Genomic DNA, 16810 nt, shown 5'->3' on the forward strand with positions numbered 1-16810 from the left:
GCAAGAGCCTTACCCCACTCTCGCCCCCGCCCGCCACCACCGCAGCCGCCTCTGCCTCAGCCCCTGCGGCAGCCATGGGCCTCTGCTGCTCAGCCCCTGCCTACAATGGCTTTGTCTGGAAGGAAGGACGTCCAGAAGGACATCTGGTCTAATTAGCAATTATGCTTTTATTATTATAGACTAGAGGCCCGGTGCACGAAATTCGTGCACTGGGGGATGGGGTTCCCTCAGCCAAGCCTGCCCCTCAGTCTGGGAGCCCTCAGTGGATGTCCTACTGATGGACACAGTCTGGCAGCAGAGGCTCGGTGCAGCCGTCCTCGTGTGTGTGTGTGTGTGTGTGTGTGTGTGTGTGTGTGTGTGTGTGTCTGCTGGAGGCCTGCCCCCAGCCCCGCCACATAGGCTCCGAGCAGTTGCCGGGTGTGTGTGTTCACTGGTGGTCTGCTCCCAACCACATTGGAAGCTCAGAGTAGGCGGTGTGTCTGTGTGTGTGTGTGTGTGTGTGTGTGTGTGCGCGCGCACGCGCGCGCGCCTGCTGGAGGTCTACCACCAGCCACACCCTGAAGGCTTCAAGCAGGCGCCCCTCTCTGTTGATCACTCAGGCTCCTGGCCTCCACTGCATGTTGTACTCTCCCCTGAGCTGTGGCCAGGGTGGGGCGCCCTTCCCTACTGTGGGATCCCCAGGGCTACCTAGGGAAAGGCACACAGGGGGGCTGGCTGCAGGCCGCCCTTTCCTGCTCCGTGATCGCTGCTGCATCCCACGGGCAGGTGCACACAGGGGCTGGCTGCAGACCGCCCTTTCCTGCTCCGTGATCGCTGCTGCGATCCCACGGGCAGGTGCACACAGGGGCTGGCTGCAGGCCGCCCTTTCCTGCTCGTGATCGCGGCTGTGATCCCAAGGGCAGGCGCACACAGGGGAATTCGAGTCCAGGGCAATCCGCCAGCCCCGGTCTGCCAGCGGGAGCGGTTTTAGGGTGATCACCTGCACTCACGCCCCCAACCTGCTCTCGCGGGTTGGGGGCGTGACTGCAGGCAGACGCCACAGTCACCCCGCCAGCCCGGGTCTGCCCGCGGGAATGCGGGTCCGGGCAACTCGCCAGCCCCAGTCTGCCAGCGGGTTGGGGGCGTGAGTGAGGGCGATCGCCCCCTCCCCCCACCCTCTCCCCGCTCTTGGCTCTTGCGGGTTGGGGGCGTGACTGTGGGCAGACGCCCCAGCCGCCCTGCCAGCCCGGGTCTGCCTGCGGGAATGCGGGTCCCTGGCAACCTGCCAGTCCTGGTCTGCCCGTGGGAATGCGGGTCCAGGGCAATCCGCCAGCCCCGGTCTGCCAGCGGGAGCGGTTTTGGGGGCGATCAGGCGGGTTGGGGCGTGAGTGCAGGCGATTGCAGCAGCCGCCTCCCCAGCCCTAGTCTGCCGGGGGGGAAGGGGTTGGGGGCCTCTGTCTCCCCAGTCTCGGTCTGCTGGCAGCAGCGGGTCTGGGGGGCGTGACTGCGGGTGGAAGCCGAAGCCGCCAGGCCAGCCCTGGTCTGCTGGTGGGAAAGCCGGTTGGGGTCTTGGCCAGTAGAGGACAGCTGCGGTCACGCCCCGCCAGCCCTGGTTTGGGTCACCCGCCATCCAGGTCACAGATAGCAGGCCTGGATGGCGGAGGGGCAGGCACGATGGCGCTGCCCCATCCTGCCGGCAATATGCAAATTAGCCGCCATCTTGGTTGGCGGTTAACCGCCATCTTTGCTGATAGCTAATTTGCATATTGCCCGTGATTAGCCAATAGGAAGGGTAGCGGTCATACGCCAATTACCATGTTTCTCTTTTATTAGTGTAGATATTGGCCACTTGATCAAGCCTGGTTTGAGGCTTTCCTCATCCAAGAAGACTTGCATTATGAATCTCATTCTAATAACATATACAGTACTCTCAGCATTTGCCACTCAAGCTCCATTAGCACACACTCCAAGTTGTTCTTGAACTGTTTTAGGTATGCTTACTTAGCTCTCCAATCCTATCTAATAAAAGAGAAACATGGTAATTAGCCATACATCCGCTACTCTTCCCATTGGCTAATCAGGGCGATATGCAAATTAACTGCCAGCCAAGATGGCGGCCAGCAGCCATGCACTGAAGCAAACAGGGAGGCTTGCTTACTCCAGTGACGGCGGACTCCAACGATCCCCGCCTGACTTGCCGGCCTCTCAGCTGCTCTCTAAGCAACTATGTTGCAAATATAGAAGCTAAACCAAACCCCAGAAACCTGCGTTAGTCAGCCAGGCTTCAGCCAGCCGGACCGCAACATTGTATCAAATACAGAAGGTAAACAAAGGCTAGAAACCTGCTTTCAGCAGCCGAGGCCTCAGAGCTAAAGCTGGCCCAGAATAATAAAATAAAAAAAGAAAAAAAGGAGCAGTTGGGAGCTTTAGTCACCCGCCAGCCTGAAAACGGCCCCCAGCCCCTCAGCCAGACTGGCCAGGCACCCCAGTGGGGACCCTCACCCTGATCCAGGACACCCTTCAGGGCAAACCAGCCGGCCCCCACCCGTGCACCAGGCCTCTATTCTATATAGTAAAAGGGTAATATGCCTCCCGGCACCGGGATCAGCGTGACAGGGGGCAGCGCCCAAACCCCCTGATCACCCTGTGGCTCTGTGTGTGACAGGGGGCGGGGCCACAACCTCCCTATCCGCCCTGCTCAGTTCTTGACAAGGGAAGGTGCCCCAACCCCCTGATCAGCCCTGCTCTGTGCCTGATAGAAGGGAGCTCCCCAACCCCCTGATCGCCCTGCGGCTCTGTGTGTGATGGGGTAGAGCCATAACCTCCCCATCGGCCCTGCCCTGAGTGTGACAGGGGGTGGTGCCCCAACTCCCCTATTGGCCCTACTCTGTGAGTGACAGGGGGGAGCTCCTCAACCCCCTGATCGGCCCTGCTCTGTGCGTGACAGTGGGGAGCTCCTCAACGCCCTGATCGGCCCTGCTCTGTGAGTGACAGGGGGGAGCTCCTCAACCCCCTGATCGGCCCTGCTCTGTGCGTGACAGTGGGGAGCTCCTCAACCCCCTGATCGGCCCTGCTCTGTGTATGACAGGGTACGGAGCCCCAACCCCCCTGATGGACCCTGCTGTGTGTGTGACAGGGGGTGGTGCTGCAACTTCCCTATCGACCCTGCCTTGAGTGTGACAGGGGGTGGTGCCCCAACCCCCCAATCGGCTGTACCCTGAGCGTGACTAGGGATGGCATTGCAACCTCCCGATCCACCCTGCTCTGTGCATGACAGGGGGCAGCGCCCCAACTCCCCAGTCGGCCCTGCTCTGAGCCCGACCAAGGGCTGCACCTAGGGATTGGGCCTGCCCTCTGCCACCCGGGAGCAGGCCTAAGCCAGCAGGTCATTATCTCCTGAGGGGTCCCAGACTGCGAGAGGGCACAGGACGGGCTGAGGGACCCCCTCTCCCCGCCGAGTGCACAAATTTTTTTGCACTGGGCCTCTAGTTAGATTATAAGCATTCAGGCCAAGGCTTGTTAAACACAGTGAGATAGAATGCTCAAAAATGTTCAATGACAGCCCTGGTCAGTTTTGCTCAGTGGTTAGAGGGCCGCGGGTTTAATTCCCAGTCAAGGGCACATACCTCTGTTTCAGGTTCCCCAACACTGGTAGGGGCGTGTGCAGGAGGTAACCAATCGATGTGTCTCTCTCACATCAAAGTTTCTCTTTCTCTCCCCTGCTCCTCCCTCCCTTCCACTTTTTTTAGAAATCAATGAAAAAAAATATCCTCAGATAAGGATAAAAAAAAAAAAGTTCACTGGGAGAGCCGAGGGAGGTTAATGAGGTAGGCAGAAAATGGTACATTTCAGAGTACTGACTATTTTCTCTGTGGATAACTATCAGCATCAGTTATCACCCATACAACCAGATTTTTAAAGGCAGAAAAATCAGCAGCTGAGTCTGAGCTAGGACTCACTTTCCTGCATTCCAGTTGAATACTTTTTCACAACACTATGGTGATACTTGCTCACGTTGAGAATCAAGTTCAGTATGCTCAAAGCACTTTCAAAAAACAAAACCAGGCCTGAATAAGTTACAGGAATTAAGAGATTTCTTCTTACATTCTCAACTTCAGTCTAGGTACTTATTTGTTGTACTACTGATATTCAGATGTCTAAGTTATCTTATATCACCATGATTGCAATAACAATCCAAAAGCCTTCAGAAATGAAAGAGGAATCGGATTATTACTATCGATCCCATGGACATTGAAAGGATAAAAAAGGAGTACTATGAACAACTCTATGCCCACAAGTTTGATACTTCAGATGAAAATGATCAATTGCTTGAAAAAGTAAAACTACCAAACTCACACAAGCAGAAATGGATAACCAGAACCAGCATGTATCTATTAAAGAAATTGATTCAATAATTAAAATCCTTCCAAAAAGGGAAGTATCACATCCATATGGTTTCACTGGTGAATTTTACCATGTATTTAAAGAAGCCCTAGCTGGTTTGGCTCAGTGGATAGAGTATCGGCCTGTGGACTGAAAGGTCCCGGGTTTGATTCCAGTCAAGGACACATGCCCGGGTTGCAGGCTTGATCCCCAGTAGGGGGCATGCAGGAGGCAGCCGATCAATGATTCTCTCTCATCATTGATGTTTTGATTTCTCCCTCTCCCTTCCTCTCTGAAATAAAGAAAGGAAGGAAGAAAGAAAGAATACCAATTCGCCACAATCTTTTATACACACAACCACTTTCACATCATATTATTACTGAGCTAGCTACACACTTAAGATAAATCACAAATTCTGCAATGAGTAAAAATAGCTAGCTTCAGATCTTCTCTTTTCTAATCTGGAACTAAAGGAAATAATAAATATTATGTGAGCAGGACAAGCATTCCTGCAATTGAGAAATATGAAAGGAAGTATACTGAGATGAGTCTGCAGAAATGGACAAGTACATTTCAAAGATTTTGGCTGCTGCAAGGTGGCAGCTTCAAATATTCTACCAAGAATAAATGGCTTGTAAATCAACTATTTACAATGAAAAAAACCATCATCCCAACTAGGGGCTCACTCTTGACCTGCTGCTTAAAAAGGTTATCAATAAATGATTAAGAAACAGCTTATATGAGATAAAATCTAGGGTGGTTTCAATTTGTCAGTAATCACTTAAGCAAACTTAATTATAATATCTACCTCATAGACTGATGTGATGATTAAATAAGTTGACACACATAAAACTCTCAGACTAATGTGAGGTACATATTCAATAAACATTAACCACACAAAAAAATTTAAAATATATTTTCAGGGTTTTCATGGGGGAGAAATGCTTTACCTGCAAGTAAGCGAGAAATGGGGAGGTGAATGCTAACTTTTTCTTGAGAAACACAGTATCTGATAGTTTCCACTGAATGTCCACAAATGCTTAATGTGACTGGCTGTTCACCATCAGTAAAACCACCATGACACTGCATCAATACAGCAAGGCATTTCTTGTAAGCTTCAATTAACACTTTTTCCTTAAAAAAAAAAAAAGGGTATTTTGTAAGTTACTCCAAAGTTAAGTTTTTATAACACTGAATAAGCACATCAAATTCAACAATGAGTAAGTACCTCAAATATTAATACAGGCAAAATCAAGCCCAATCATCCCTTCCCAACCTGGTCCCTCTTCCAGTGCCCTGTCTCAGTGAATGACATCTCTGTACAGCTGTGGAAATCTAGAAGTTATTCCAATACCCTCCTTTCCCTCATTCCCCATTGTCCAATCTATCACCAAGCTATCAATTTCATCTTCTAAATTTCTCTCAAACCTGGCCACTGATTATCTCCAGTAACTCAAAGGAAAGCCAACTCTATTATAAATTCTCTACTTCTACTCTTGCTACCCTCCATCCACTCTCCATATAAACAATTTTTAAAAATGTACAAATTGGACCATGTCACCTTTCTCCTTGGTAGTCTCTAATGGGTTCCCACTTCAATTAGAATAAAATCCAAACTTCATTCCATGGCCTCCAAGGCCCTGCAAAATTTACTTAAAAATCTGTCCACTTCTCTACCTTTAACCTCTACGCTCCAACCAGAGACTTCTCACAGCTCCCCTAACAATTATATTCCTCATAACAGAGCATGATTCAACTACCCATCAGTCAGGAATATTCTTTACTGTTTGGTCAGTTAACTCTGACACATAGCTCAGATCTAATGGAAGCCTTCTATGATCTCCCAACTTAAACAAGCTCTCATCTAGACTTTATAATCAAAACAAGAACAAAATAGTTTTAAGATAGGTCAAATGTACCAATAGTAAAACTTTATTTTTTGATAAATTTAGAAATTATTCTTTTTATATGCTCAAAATCTAGATGGAATAATGGAAGAAACAAAGACAGTAACATAAGAGAAAGAGAGTATGGATTATTTCCTCCTCTATATATTTTCCAAGTTTTTTTAAAAGACTTTAAAATTTTAACTTTTACTGAATTAATAGGTAGAAGAGGAAAATATGCTGTTTTATGAGCTAATTATCACCACTATCCTCCCCAAAGCTCCTCAAAATTTACTTAAAAATCTATTTATTCCCCCCTCCACCATCTTTCTCCTATCTCCTACAGCTAGAAGAAACTCACATCTAAAGCACACCAGTCCTGCATCATTGAAATAACATGTGTTAACTTCACTTGCAATGTGAAGGCTGCTTCCCATTCTGGTTCCATTTCAATATGCTGTCCTACTTGACGTGTAACTGGATCCATTCCCTTAAAGAAAGTGAAAAGATTTTAAATGAATTAAAATTATATTTGTTCTCTTACATGGAAACTTAAAAATAATGTAGAGGAAATATATACTGATTACAAAAACATATAAAGTCAAAGGCTAAATAAGAAGTTTCAAGTAGTATGAGAAAGTTCAACTTCTTAAATTATATGTTTATTTAACATTCTCTAAAATATAAATTAAAAATCCCAGTAAAGTACATAGCAAATTATTTTAGAGGCAATCTTCTATATGTTTTAAACAATAAAAAGAATACTTTACTGCAACAATCCTTCAAATTCTGTTTTAGGTCTGTTATCTATAGGAAAATTATTAGAAGAAATCGGATAAAATGTTACTGAGTTTATAAATGTATTTTATTCAAAATGACCAAAATAGATATTGTTTCTATAGATACCCCGGACACCACAAAACATAGAAGTATTATTATAAATTTAAACACCAGAGAAAAATTTTAAATAAACAATCTAACCCTACACCTAAAAGAACTAGATAAACAACAAGAAAAGCCCAGAGTAAGTAGAAGAAAGGAAATTACAAAGATCAGAGCAAAAATAAATGACATAGAGACTGTAAGAAAATACTATGAATATACTATATACCACAAATTGAACAACCTGGGCAAAACAGACAAATTCTTAGGAACATTAAATCTTCCAAAACTGAATTAGGAAGAATAAAAAATCCAGAACAGACCAATAACAACTAATGATATTGAAGCAATAATTTAAAAAGAAAAAAAACCAGCAAAAAATTTTGGACCAGATGGCTTCACAGGCAAATTTTACCAAATATTCAAAGAAAATCTAACACCTATCCTCCTCAAATTATTCCAAAAACTTCAAGAGGAGGGAAGACTTTCAAGCTCTTTTTATGAAGACAGCATTATTCTAACAAAAACAAACAGATAAAGACACTACAAAGAAAAAAATTATATGCCAGTATCTCTGATGAAATAGATACTAAAATCCTCAACAAAACATTAGCAAATCAATAAATGTGATATATCACATAAACAAAATGAAAGAAAAAATCACATAATCATATCATAGATGCAGAAAAAGCATTTGATAAAATCCAGCACCCATTTATCATAAAAACTCTCAGCAACAAAGTAGGAATAGAGGGATCACACATCAACATAATAAAGGCTATTTATGAAAAACCTACAGCCAATATCATACTCAATGGGCAAAATCTAAAAGTGTTTCCCTTAAAATAAGGAACAATACAGGCATGTCCACTTTCACTACTCTTATTCAACATACTACTGGAACAAGTCCTCGCCACAGCAATCAGACAAGAGGAAATAAAAGGCATTCAAATTGGAAAGGAGGAAGTAAAACTATACGTAGATGATATGATATTGTATATAGAAAACCCTAAAGACTCCACCAAAAAGCTATCCTATCTAATAATAGAGAAACATGGTAATTAGCCGTACCTCCGCTACCCTTCCCATGGGCTAATCAGGGTGATATGCAAATTAACTGCCAACCAAGATGGTGGTCGGCAGTCAGGCAGCTTGAAGCGAACAGGAGGCTTGTTTGCTTCAGTGACGGAGGAAGCCAACATTCCCTGCCTGCCGCTGCCGGCCTCTGAGCTTGCAGTTTGAAACATTGTTACAAATATAGAAGCTAAACAAAACCCCAGACACCTGCTTTCAGCCAGCCGGGATCTCAGAGCTGGAGTTGAAACAGTGTTTCGATTATAGAACCCAAACAAACCAGATACCTGCTTTCAGCAGCCGAGGCCTCAGAGCTAAAGCTGGCCCAGAATAAAAAAAAAAAAAAAAAAAAAAAGAAAAAAAAAAAGGAGCGGTTGGGAGCTTCAGTCACCCGCCAGCCTGAAAACAGCCCTCAGCCCCTCACCCAGACTTGCCAGGTACCCCAGTGGGGACCCCCACCCTGAAGGGGGTGTGAACAGCTGCAAACAGCTATCAGCCGCTCACCCAGGCTGGCCAGGCACCCAGGTGGGACCCCCACCCTGATCCAGGACACCCTTCAGGACAAACCAGCCGGCCCCCACCCGTGCACCAGGCTTCTATCCTATATAGTAAAAGGGTAATATGCCTCCCAGGACCGGGATCAGCGGAGCCATGAGGCCTCCCGGCACCGGGATCAGCATGACAGGGGGCAGCGCCCAAACCCCCTGATCGCCCTGCGGCTCTGTGTGTGACAGGGGGCGGGGCCACAACCTCCCTATCCACCCTGCTCTGTTTGTCACAGGGTGCGGCACCCCAACCCCGCCCCCCCACGGGCCCTGCTCTGTGTGTGACGGGGTAGAGCCATAACCTCCCCATCGGCCCTGCCCTGAGTGTGACAGTGGCGGTGCCCCAACCCCCTGATTGGCCCTGCTCTGTGGGTGATAGAGGGTGGCGCCCCAACCTCCCCCCCATGGGCCCTGCTCTGTGTGTGACGGGGTAGAGCCATAACCTCCCCATCGGTCCTGCCCTGAGTGTGACAGGGTGCGGCGCCCCAACCCCCTGATCCGCCCTGCTCTGTGTGTGACAGGGAGTGGTGCCCCAACTCCCCTATCGGCCCTACTCTGTGAGTGACGGGGGGAGCTCCTCAACCCCCTGATTGGCCCTGCTCTGTGACAGGGGGGAGCTCCCCAACTCCCTGATCGACCCTGCTCTGTGCGTGACAGGGTACAGAGCCCCAACCCCCCTCATGGGCCCTGCTCTGTGAGTGACGGGGGGAGCGCCCAACCCCCTGATTGGCCCTGCTCTGTGCGTGACAGGGGGTGGCGCCGCAACCTCCCCATCGACCCTGCCTTGAGTATGACAGGGGGCGGTGCCCCAACCCCCCAATCAGCCCTACCCTGAGCGTGACTGGGGGTGGCATCGCAACCTCCCGATCCACCCTGCTCTGTGCATGACAGGGGGCAGCGCCCCAACTCCCCAGTCGGCCCTGCTCTGAGCCTGACCAGGGGCTGCACCTAGGGATTGGGCCTGCCCTCTGCCACCCGGGAGCAGGCCTAAGCCAGCAGGTCATTATCTCCCAAGGGGTCCCAGACTGCGAGAGGGCACAGGCTGGGCTGAGGGATTCCCCTCCCCCCGAGTGCACAAATTTTTGTGCACCGGGCCTCTAGTTAGATATAATAAATGAATTCAGTAGAGCGGCAGAATATAAAATTAATATTAAGAAATCAGTGGGGCATTTTTATTTATTTATTTAAAAATATATATTCTATTGATTTTTTACAGAGAGGAAAGGAGAGGGATAGAGAGTTAGAAACATCAATGAGAGAGAAACATCGATCAGATGCCTCCTGCACTCCCCCTACTGGGGATGTGCCCACAATCAAGGTACATGCCCTTGACCAGAATTCGAACCTGGGACCTTCCAGTCTACAGGCCGACGCTCTATCCACTGCGACAAACCGGTTAGGGCTCAGTAGGGCATTTTTATAAACCAATAAAGATCAGAAAGAGAAACTAAGAAAACAATCCCACTTATAATTGTAACAAGAAAATAAAGTTCCTAGGAATAAATTTAACAAAAGAGATAAAAGACCTGTACTCATAAAATGATAGGATATTGAAAAAAGAAATAGAGGAAGACACAAACAAGTGGAAGCATATACTGTGTTCATGGATTGGAAGAATTAACATCATTAAAGTGTCCATACTACCCAAAGCAATGTATACATTCTGTGCAATTCCCATGAAAGTACCAATGGCGTTATTTCACAGATTTAGAACAAATATTCCAAAAATTTATATGGAACCAAAAAAGACCCTGAATAGCCTCAGCAATCTTTTGAGAAAAAAGAACAAAATTGGAGGGAACACAATACCAGGTATCAAACTCTAGTACAAAGTCACTATAATCAAAACAGCCTGATACTGGCACAAAAACAGGTGTTATAGATCAATGGAACAGAACAGAGCCCAGAAATCAACCCATGCCTTTATGGCCAATTAATATTTGACAAAGGAGGCAAGAGCATACAATGGAGTCAAGACAGTATCCTTGTTTATTTTTATTAAAAAAAATTTTTTTTACATATTCTTATTGATTTCAGAGAGGAAGGGAAAGGGAGAGAGAGATAGAAACATCAATGATGAGAGAATCATTGATCGGCTGCCTTCTGCAAGCCCCACACTGGGGATTGAGCCCACAGCCAAGGCATGTGCCTTTGACCAGAATTGAATCCGGGACCCTTCAGTCTGCAGGTTCACGCTTTATCCACTGAACCAAACTGGCTAGGGCAAGACACTCTCTTTAATAACTGGTGTTGGAAAAATTGGACAGATACATGCAAAAAAAAAAAAAAAAAAAAAAGGAAAAAAAGAAAGAAAAGAAACTAGACCACCAACTTACATCATACACAAGAATAAACTCAAAATGGAAAAAAGACTTAAGTGTAAGTCGCAAAACCATAAAAATCCTAGAAGAAAACAGGTAGTAAAATCTCAGACATCCCTTGTAGCAATATTTTTGACAATATGTCTCCTAGGACAAGGGAAAAAAAGGAAAAATAAACAAATGGGATTATATCAAACTAAAAAGCTTCAGCACAGCAAAAGAAAACATCAAAATGAAAAGAGAACCCACTGAATGGAAGAAAATATCTGCCAATGATATATCTGATAAGGGGTTAATTTCTGAAATATATAAAGAACTTATACAACGCAACACCAGAAAGATAAACAACCCAATTAAAAAATAGGCAAAAGACCTGAATAGACGCTTCTCCAAAGAGGACATACAGGTTGACCAAGAGACATATAAAAAAATGCTCAACGTCACTAATCATCAAAGAGATGCAAATTAAGACCACAATGAGGTATCACCTCACACCTGTCAGAATGGCTACCATCAATAAACCAACAAACAACAAGTGCTGGCAAGGATAAGGAGAAAGGGAACCCTAGTGCACTGTTGGTGGGAAGGCAGACTGGTGCAGCCACTGTGAAAAACAGAATGCAGGTTCCTCAAAAAATTAAAAATGGAACTGCCTTTTAACCCAGTGATCCCACTTCTGTGACTATATCCTAAGAATCTCAAAACACCAATCACTAAGAATATATGCATCCCTATGCTTATAGCAGCATTATTTACAATACCAACTCCTCGTCAGTACCAGTAATTGAGTGGATAAAAAAGCTGTAGTTGCCCTGGCCAATGTAGTTCAGTTGGTTGGTTGGGCATCATACATGCACTGAAAGACTGCTGGTTCAATTCTCAGTCATGACACACGCCAAGGTTGCCGGCTCAAACCCTAGTAGGGAGCATGCAGGAGGCAGCTGATTGATGTTTCTCTCTCTCCTTCTCTCTTTCTATCCCTCTCTCCCTCCCTCCATCTCTCTAAGCATGTACTTAGGTAAGGATTAAAAACAAACAAACAATACAAAAATAAAGTTATGGTACATTTACACAATGGAATACTATGTGGCTGTGAAAAAGAAACAATTCTTACCCTTTGCAACAGCATGGATGGACCTGGAGATTATTATGCTAAGTGAAATAAGTTAGTCAGAGAAAGACAAATACCATATGATCTCACTTACATCTGGAATCTAATGAGCAAAATAAACTTATGAACAAAATAGAACCAGAGGCATGGAGCACTGAAACAGACTGAGGGGTGTCAGAGGGAAGGGTGGTGGGAGGGACTGGATAAAAGAAAGCAAAGATGTCCGGCAGGTGTGGCTCAGTGGTTGAGTGTCAACCTATGAACCAGGAGGTCACAGTTTGATTCCCAGTCAGGGCACCTGCCCCAGTTGCGGGCTCCATCACCAGTGTGGGGCATGCAGGAGGCAGCTGATCAGTGATTTTCCCTAATCACTGATGTTTCTATCTCTCTCTCCCTCTCGCTTCCTCTCTGAAATTAATAAAAATACATTTTTTAAAAACGTGATGGGATTAGCCAAAGAACATATATGTATAACCTATGATCACAGACAATAGTGTGATGAAGGCTAGGGGAGGAGAAGAGTCAGGGGTTGGGGGGAGGTGGACAAAGAGGAGGAAATGGGGGATATAATAGTGTAATAGTGTGAACAATAAAAAAAAATTAAACATCCAGAAATTACTACCCAACATGGAACTCGAGTATTTTCTAAAAACAGTAGGTCACCTCTGTGTATTCCTTTCTTAAGAAAAGCCAGACAGTTACTAAAAGAATCATGATAACACTGCTTAGATTTATTGAGATGTTATCCATCTTCTCAAAGTTAAAACTACTTATATATGCCAGTTTGTTTCTGCTTCTAGATTCTATTTTGTATATGAGGTGTTTCCAAAGGAGATCATTAAACAGAGGGGGAAGAGTTCTATACTATATTATATAAATATCTAAAGGAAAAAGAAATATGGAAACATTAAAAAAATCCAAACATTATAGTTTCTTAAATAACTGACAACACTTCCATATAAGCATATTAAAAAAACTTGCAACCTCCAAAGAAAGAATGTTAATGATGACCAAAAGAAATACCTAATACAAAAGAACATGAGATCCCTGGTTGGATGGCTCAGTTGGTTGGAGCATCATCCCATGCACCAGGAAGTTGCGAGTTTGATTCCCAGTCAGTGCACATACCTAGGTTGGGGGTTCAATCCCTGGTTGCGGCGTGTAGGGGAGGCAGCTGATTGATGTTTCTCTCTCACATCAATGTTATCGATGTTTCTCTTTCTCTCAAAACAAACAAACTAACAAACAAACACAATAAACCTGTACTGGGGTAAGTATTAAAAAAGAAAAGAAACAGTAGATACCAGAACCTTTGCTAGGATTTCATTCATTCTACACCTTTCCAAGAGTAGTCAATTAAAGAGGCACTTCTTGGTCCAAATTGCAGCCATACAAATCATTCTTTTGGAGATGTGCCCAAAAGGAAATAAAACCATACACAGAAAGGTGTTCACTTCAATGAACAACAACAAAACAAAACAAAAAAACAAAAAAAAAGGGAGAAAGAAAAGAAAAAGGAGAGTGTTTCCTTTTAAAATGTATCAGTTTATACACACCTGCATACATTTGAGTAATTCCAAAAAGGCATCAAATCCTTCTAGGAACTTCTGCCTGAGATCATCTGACCATTCAGTTGGTTTGCTAATCAACACATACCTAAAAAAGAGAAAAATATCTGTGAATATATAGATAAACGCTGACATTTTACAAGTTGCAACTGGATTGATAATTAAACAAAAACTTACTTGAGGTCTAAAATAAGGGTCTGAACTCTTTTAAATTTGAAGGCATGTGAAGTAGTATATCGTTCAAACTGAAATCTACCCTGGGCATCTCGATGTCTCAAATGATCCATAAAAGTCTTAATGATAATGGTCAGTAGGTTTTCTTCTGTGATAAGCATCCGAGCCTAGAAAAAAGTGTAACAGAGCACATGGTAATCAAAACCTATTTACTAGGAAGCTAAGAAAAAGTCACCAACATTGGTTAGAATTTTCAGTTTAAAGCTTTTCAACACAACTAGAGTATAATAAAATAAATAATGCATTACTGTGTATTTCTAAATAACAATTACTTACTCCAATTGGCACTCGTATGAAGCAACAATTATATCATGGAGAAAGGTGCCAGAATGTTAGGAGACACATCCAAGGCTCGTTATTTAAAGACAATTCAGGGTGGGGGGTCTGAACCAGGCTGCAAATTTTCCTTAACTGAGATATTTAGACACCTCTAATGGCATGGTATAATTACGCTAGAATCCAGAGGTTTAGTATCACAGATTCTGTAGAACTTAGTACCTATCCTATCTAATAAAAGAGAAACATGGTAATTAGCCATACATCCACTACCCTTCCCATTGGCTAATCAGGGCGATATGCAAATTAACTGCCAGCCAAGATGGCGGCTGGCAGCCATGCACTGAAGCAAACAGGGAGGCTTGCTTGCTCCAGTGACGGCGGACTCCAACGATCCCCGCCTGACTTGCCGGCCTCTCAGCTGCAACTCTAAGCAACTATGTTGCAAATATAGAAGCTAAACCAAACCTCAGAAACCTGTTAGTAGGCCAGGCTTCAGCCAGCCGGACCGCAACATTGTATCAAATACAGAAGGTAAACAAAAGGCCAGAAACCTGCTTTCAGCAGCCGAGGCCTCAGAGCTAAAGCTGGCCCAGAATAAAAAGAAGAAAAAAAGGAGCAGTTGGGAGCTTTAGTCACCCACCAGCCTGAAAACGGCCCTCAGCCCCTCAGCCAGACTGGCCAGGCACCCCAGTGGGGACCCCCACCCTGATCCAGGACACCCTTCAGGGCAAACCAGCCGGCCCCCACCCGTGCACCAGGCCTCTATTCTATATAGTAAAAGGGTAATATGCCTCCCAGCACCGGGATCAGCGGAGCCGTGAGGCCTCCCGGCATCGGGATCAGCATGAGGGGGCAGCGCCCAAACCCCCTGATCACCCTGCGGCTCTGTGTGTGACAGGGGGTGGGGCCACAACCTCCCTATCCGCCCTGCTCTGTTCGTGACAGGGGAAGGTGCCCCAACCCCCTGATCGCCCTGCTCTGTGCCTGATAGGGGGAGCTCCCCAACCCCCTGATCAGCCCTGCTCTGTGCCTGATAGGGGGGAGCTCCCCAACCCCCTAATCGCCCTGCGGCTCTGTGTGTGACAGGGTGCAGCGCCCTAACCCCCCGATTGGCCCTGCTCTGTGTGTGACAGGGTGCAGTGCCCCAACCCTCTGATCGGCCTTGCTCTGTGGGTGATAGAGGGCAGCGCCCCAACCCCCTGATCTGCCCTGCTCTGTGTGTGACAGGGGGTGGTGCCCCAACTCCCCTATCGGCCCTACTCTGTGAGTGACAGGGGGGAGCTCCTCAACACCCTGATCGGCCCTGCTCTGTGCGTGACAGGGTACGGTGCCCCAACGCCCCTGATGGGCCCTGCTCAGTGCATGACAGGGGCAACGCCCCAACTCCCTGATCGGCCCTGCTCTGTGCGTGACAGGGGGTGACACCGCAACTTTCCTATCGACCCTGCCTTGAGTGTGACAGGGGGCGGTGCCCCAACCCCCCAATCGGCTGTACCCTGAATGTGACTAAGGGTGGCATCGCAACCTCCCGATCCGCCCTCCTCTGTGCATGACAGGGGGCAGCGCCCCAACTCCCCAATAGGCTCTGCTCTGAGCCCGACCAGGGGCTGCACCTAGGGATTGGACCTGCCCTCTGCCACCCGGAAGCAGGCCTAAGCCAGCAGGTCATTATCTCCTGAGGGGTCCCAGACTGTGAGAGGGCACAGGACGGGCTGAGGGACCCCCTCCCTCCCCCTGAGTGCACAAATTTTTGTGCACCAGGCCTCTAGTATATATATAAAAGCCTAAGCGACTGTTACGACTGAACTATCAGAACCGGTCGCTATGACGCACATTGGCCACCAGGGGGCAAATACTCAATGCAGGAGCTGCTCCCTGGTGGTCAGTGTGCTCCCACAGCCAACCTCCCCCGCCGGCCAACCTCCTGCAGTCCCTGCCCCTAGCCAGCAGGCCCTGATCGCCTGATCAGGGCCGGGCCCTGGACTGAGACAGTGAATCAGGGGTGGGTGGCAGCAGACCCAACCCCTTTCCCAGGGGGGTCGGTGGCCAACCTCCCGTGCCCTGTCCTTGCCCCTGGTTGGCAGGCCCTGATCGGCTCACTGCTTGCCCACTGCAGTGACGGTGTGGTGGAGAGGGAAGGAGGAGGGGAGAGGTGGGGCACTGCGTGGTGGCGGGGCACCAACAATGGTGGCGTCGGTGTCTGGTGTCTGTTCCTTCCTTGCCCAGCCCGATGACTGTTGCCTCCTCTCCTGACCCCGCCGGGGCCTTGGGCCCCAATTGGCCCTGATTGCCAGCCAGGCCTAGGAACCCCACCTGTATACGAATTTCATGCACCGGGCCTCTAGTGTATATATAATAATAAATATTCATATAGACATATATGCACATATATACATTTATAATAGCTGGATTAAGTGTTATTAAGTAGATAAAAGTATGGATATGTATAATTATATCCATTCCCCACCTCCAACAAGAAGAGCATATTATAAACACTGTTCTACACTTTGTTATTTCACTTAATATATTTTAGTGATTGTCCCATATC

The 16810-nt window shown here is 46.6% G+C and overlaps 1 protein-coding gene across 14 annotated transcripts in view; it reads right to left on the reverse strand.

Moving 5' to 3' along the window:
* The window catches only part of UBR2 (ubiquitin protein ligase E3 component n-recognin 2), a 143571-nt gene that overhangs the window by 53755 nt on the left and 73006 nt on the right, over positions 1-16810 (reverse strand). For all 14 annotated transcript variants that reach the window (XR_011471874.1, XR_011471873.1, XR_011471872.1 and 11 more), the window contains 4 exons: positions 13927-14090; positions 13738-13837; positions 6610-6738; positions 5313-5496 (listed from right to left, as the gene is read on the reverse strand). Coding sequence is in view for 10 of the 14 variants with exons in the window: in XM_070418581.1 (XP_070274682.1) it covers positions 5313-5496; positions 6610-6738; positions 13738-13837; positions 13927-14090 (577 nt within the window). In the remaining 4 variants the exon portion in view is untranslated. The remainder of the gene's footprint in view (positions 1-5312; positions 5497-6609; positions 6739-13737; positions 13838-13926; positions 14091-16810) is intronic.

This window comes from Myotis yumanensis, unplaced genomic scaffold, assembly GCF_028538775.1.
Source record: "Myotis yumanensis isolate MYYU_CA2020_CCGP unplaced genomic scaffold, mMyoYum1.0.hap1 SCAF_6, whole genome shotgun sequence".
Classification (NCBI taxonomy): domain Eukaryota; kingdom Metazoa; phylum Chordata; class Mammalia; order Chiroptera; family Vespertilionidae; genus Myotis; species Myotis yumanensis.